This window comes from Astatotilapia calliptera, chromosome 12 (genome assembly GCF_900246225.1).
Source record: "Astatotilapia calliptera chromosome 12, fAstCal1.2, whole genome shotgun sequence".
NCBI classification, from domain to species: Eukaryota; Metazoa; Chordata; class Actinopteri; order Cichliformes; family Cichlidae; genus Astatotilapia; species Astatotilapia calliptera.
The window spans coordinates 27,411,018-27,416,131 of NC_039313.1; the positions used below are offsets into that span (position 1 = coordinate 27,411,018).

Below are 5,114 nucleotides of genomic sequence, written 5' to 3' on the forward strand. Positions count from 1 at the left end.
GGCCACCAGAAGAACAAAAACTCTCTCAATCCACATGATTGAGTAAGAGATAGAAAACGGAGGAAAATACAAGTCAGAAAAAAAAAGAATACGTAAGAAAAAAGAGCTAAACTAAGAGAAAAGCAGGAGCGACTGTAACAGGCTGCACGCTGGTTGGCGCATGCGCAAACGCCTGTTCATGTAATAGATGTGCTGATGCTTTTAATAGTCTGTAAAGATTATAGCAAGCAAGGAACCTACTCTATAAAAGATGAAACAGAAGCCATTAAATGAAAAATAATAGATCAAGTGGACCCAGCAGTGGCATGTTTAACAGCATCAAAGATTCATATTTGGCTGTTAGGTCATATCTGCATTGATGTCGGTATCACATTTCAGGGGCACCCATTGTGTTCTTGATCCACTTGACTTGTTTTTCTGAGAGAAAAGAATAGACTCCAGGTTTTTTTATGTTACCACACTCTTTAGGTCCAAAAGAAGTGACTCCAACTAGCACTCCATTGCACAACAGTGGCCCTCCTGAATCCCCCTGCAGAAAGAGCAATCGCTTTTGAATTATTTACAACTTTCAAGGTGGCAGCGGGTCTTCAAGCACAAAAAATATGCATGATCCTTACCTTACAGGTATCAGTCTTTTTTTTACCCTTTGAACCAGCACATATCATGTCACTGGTGATAACAGGGTTGCGGTTGTAATAGTCACGAGAGTTGCACTTCTTTCTATCGATCACAGTCACATTAACAGACATAAGGACATCTGATGGTTTGTTTTTTTTAGTTAGTCCCCATCCAGCCACCAGACAGTTGCTGTCAGCTGCAGGGTCTTTGACATGTTTATGTAGCTGGAGACAATTCACCGTTTTGGTTTCCTGCACTGGTTCATTAAGCTGAAATAAGATTAAAAAGAAACATAACATAGGATATAAATTGTGTATACGTATCTTTACAAAGATTTTTCTTAATAAAAGAACTATATGCAGTAATTCAAAAACCGAAGCCTCCTTTCTCTACAATTTGCTTCAAGGAGTCAACGTGATCTTTTAAGCTTTATCAAAAAGGAAATCTTTAAGACTAACCTTAAAAGTAAAGAGGGGGTTAATTGTGAATTTAGTGACATGAATTTAACCAGCCAGAGTCAGTGAAAAATGTTAAGTGTTTCCATTTTTTGACCTTAAGGGGCTTGAGTATGACTGGATGCTTTCAGGTAACCACTTGAAAAGCATGCAGTCTATGCAATGGCCAGATTAAGAATTCAATACCCTGTTTACTTTTCTGAGTAGCATCAAAGTGTCTACAATAGCATGAGGGCTTTGAAGGTTGAAGATCAACAAAACTGCTATTTTTTAGTCACAGCAGAAAGGAAGGATGTTTGAATGAATATGGGCTTTTTATAAAATTTGTCTGATACTCAGAATCAGTCACAGAACAGATTAGAATAAATTACAGTGTTTGCAATGAACCTTAATTACAGCTACTAAAAGTGTTGATATTGTTAAAACAACATAGGGACATGCGAGAGCCTTGGAAGAGTATAACAGGCACACAAAGTGTTTGATTAACAGCATTTTGAATAAACAGCAACTGAAAATAGAAGAAAAGAGACTTTGATTTTGTTTGATTTAGACCATTTCTTATCTGAAGCTTCAGATATGTTATTTTAGATTCCTTTTTAATTCACATTGCTGAATCTTTGCTCTGCTCACTGTTGGACATTCAATTATCACCTTACCTTCAGCAACATGAGGTCATTGACTTTTTTTTCTTCAGAATAGCTGGGATGACGAACACATTTCTGAACCTTTCGGACCTGCCTTAAACGTGTCTCTTTCTTTTTCTTTTTCTCGATGGAATGCACTCCCAGGATCACCGTACTTATACTGGAAGAGAAAAAAAACATCAACAACACTTTGTGGTGATGATAGTTTGTTTATAGAACAGGTTAATAAAAATTTATAGATCATTGTTTGGTTGTTAGTGCTTTATAAATAAAATTCCTTACAGCATCTCTGTGAAAGATCTATCTTTGTAAAATGTGTAAAATGAGATTGTTTAATACTATGCTGTTGATAAAAATAAACATCAACGTATGCACATTAGCTCTACAGTTTCTATATCTTTCATCTATAATACTGTAGACACACTGGTCACATAAGCCAAACAGAGTAAATATGATGTCATCAGAAAATCTGTCATAATTCTGTAACTCAGTGTGTGTCTGCATGTGTATGTGTATGTGCATGTGTGTCTTTTTAAAAAGGTCTGATAGTTCAGTAAGAGATCAACTGTTTATTTAAAAGGTAGATATACTGAATGTGTGTGTGTGTTTCCATAATGAAAGCCAGATGCGGCAAAAATTGTATCTTTTGTAAATAAAGTCCATAAGCATCAGAATAATAAATATACTGTTGACTGGCATATACACAAAACAATTGTATTAAATTGCATTTTAACATTTTAAAGCTTGAAAATTGTAATAAAAGTACGATTTAATTTCCTACTTCGGACAGTGAGCAGCAGTCAGGACCCATGTTGGATCAATTAATATTCCTCCACACATTTTTCCATCACCCTCCAGCAGAGCCATAAAAGGCAGCGAGTGTGGCTTGACTTCTTTCCCTCCAATGATCTCAGAACCATGACCTAAAACAAAATAAAAATGTCCAGTCACTGGATGTTGAAGTCAAGAACAGATGAGCAAAAGAAAGAAGCACACTGCATCTCAACAAACTGCTTTGTAAGACTGAAAGACCTCAGTAATGTGAGTTTGCATTGTGCATGTTTACATAATGGAGCAAAAAGCAAATTCAAGAGAAAACACTGCTCACCAGACTGGATGATGAAGAGAATCACACATGTGATGAAAAGACTGAAATCTCTCGGGCAGAACATTTCTGCTTACCTCTCCTTATCAGATGCTGAATGCACTGAAACCTTGATCATAGCTGTAATGCACAACTTATGTTGAGCTGAAAGGATGTGGTCTGGCTGCAAAAGGTTCAAGCTTACATCATTTCAAGAACTCTGGTTGAATTTACCACGAATAATGACCATTTTGTTTATTTACTGTGCGATGGTGGGTTTCTTTACGTGATTCCGAGAACGTTGTCACTGGGTGCAGATATGTCAGTAAGTCACTGACACTTTCACATTTGCTTTCTAAAATGTCATCTTATTAACCAGAAGAAAAAATGATTTGCAGAATAAACAATGAAAAATGACACACTGTTCACAGACATGTTGAAATCATAAAACCGTGAATGGACTCAAACATAGTGAATAATTGCAAACAATGCTCTGGAACTGTGTAAAACAAAAACTCAGTAAAACATTTGAGGTTGTCTTTTTGTGAAGTTTACGTTAAGTCTTTTAAAAAATTCATTATCACAGAAAAAATAATCATATCATTGGTAATATTTGTATTTTAATATTATTTTACAAAAACAAGACAAGGACAGAATAGGATAGAAAATAATGGATGTATTCAACTCTCTTCTGTGGTAAAGCTGGTATTTTAAAAAGAGGGAGAACAGGAGGAGAAAATAAATAAATAATTATTGTCACAGTCGGGGAAGCGGGGAATGAGGACCCAAGTGCCGGCCTCCTTATGCTGAACAGTGCGTTTATTTATAGTGCAGTTAATAATCCACAGAATAAATCCCCATGTGCTCCCCTGACTCCCGTGTCGTGTCTTCTCCCAAAACATCCGTGTTCTGTGCTCTCCACTCCCATGTCTCTGCATTCCCCATGCCTGCTGCTATCTGACGTTCCACGCTCCTCCTGAGACACAATAGAAACAGCCATCAAGACACCACATAACTAGTCTTCAACACTGACTTGAAGACTGACTTGGAGTCTCACGCAATAATCCCACGCCAGAGGGAGCTCCATCATACGCTTAAATAGCTCCCCCTACGAGCCTCATCATCAGCAAGTGCATGGCATGGTCTTCAGGTGTGGCCAGCCCCCTACCAAGGGGGCTGGCACCCAGCCTACAGGAAACAGCGCCAACTGCAGACAAACAAACATCCCAACACACACCTGCCTATTCCTACAACTTGGGACACAGCCGGCAGCTCAGTGCAGCTAAAACACACAATAATAATAATAATAATGATAATGAGTCCACACTGCTCAAGGACCCTGGATCCCTCAGACCCAGATCCCCGACGTTAAAGAGTGCATATACACATACAAGCAATTGTAGTAAAGAGCCTTCAATATCAATATCAGTATCTTGTGGATTTTGTGGGGTCCAGAAGAGAGATTTTGGATGCCTCCGTCTGCATTCTGGACCCCTCCATGGTCAGAGAATACCGCCACAGCTACCCAAACAAGCCTGGGAGGCTCACCGAAGGACTCACCTTCACTAGAGTCCTTCGGGTGCTTAAGACCATCGAACTATCAAAAAAGACCACATCTGGTCTAATGAAACAAAGACTGGGCTGAAACTGGGCTGAATGCCAAGCATCATGTTTGGAAGAAAACAGGTACTGCTCATCACCTGGCCAATACCATTCCTACAGCAAAGCACGGCAGTGTCAGCACCATGCAGTGGGGATATTTTTCTGTAAAAGGAAAACTAGTGGGAGACTAGTTAGGATCAAGGCAAAGATAAAATCAGCAATATACAAAGACATCCTTGATGATAACCTGCTCCATAGCACTGTACTTTGGACTTTGGGGAGGGTTCATATTCCAACAGGACAACGAACCAAAGCACACAGCCAGGATAACAGAGGATTGGCTTAGGGACCACTCTGTGAATGTCTTTAGTGGCCCAGCCAGAGCCCAGACTTGAGCCTGATTTAATATCTCTGAAGAAAACAGAAAATGGCTGTGGACCAACACTCCCCATCCAGCCTGATGGAGTCTGACAGGTTCTGCATACAAAAATGTGAGAAACTGCCCAATAACAAGTATGCCAAGCTTGCAGCATCTTACTCAAAATTACTTCAGGATATATTTCCTGCCAAAGGTGCTTCAACAAAGTATCGAGCAACGGCTCTGAATACTTAAATGCATGATATATTTTTGTTTTCCTGACTACCAGCAATGCAAATTTGTCCTCTGTAGAGCACCTTTCTAAACCTGAATATCTGGCATGCACTGCATAC

At 39.1% G+C, this 5,114-nt stretch overlaps 1 protein-coding gene across 1 annotated transcript; it reads right to left on the reverse strand.

The window, feature by feature from the left end:
- Positions 1-359: 359 nt before the first annotated feature.
- Positions 360-2,889, reverse strand: LOC113034147 (granzyme A-like). Its single transcript, XM_026188501.1, has 5 exons — positions 2,826-2,889; positions 2,499-2,640; positions 1,730-1,877; positions 618-887; positions 360-529 (listed from the first exon to the last, which is right to left on the reverse strand). Exons 1-5 carry the CDS (start codon positions 2,887-2,889, stop codon positions 368-370), a joined length of 786 nt encoding a protein of 261 aa, XP_026044286.1. The 3' UTR covers positions 360-367.
- Positions 2,890-5,114: the final 2,225 nt, after the last annotated feature.

Coding starts and splice junctions, on each gene's coding strand:
- LOC113034147 (XM_026188501.1), bottom strand. CDS start 2,889: ATGTTCTGCCCGAGAGATTTCAGTCTTTTCATCACATGTGTGATTCTC. Junction 1,878..2,498: donor ACTGCTGCTCACTGTCCGAA/GTAGGAAATTAA, acceptor TTTCTCTTCCAG/TATAAGTACGGTGATCCTGG. Junction 530..617: donor AAAAGACTGATACCTGTAAG/GTAAGGATCATG, acceptor CTCTTTCTGCAG/GGGGATTCAGGAGGGCCACT.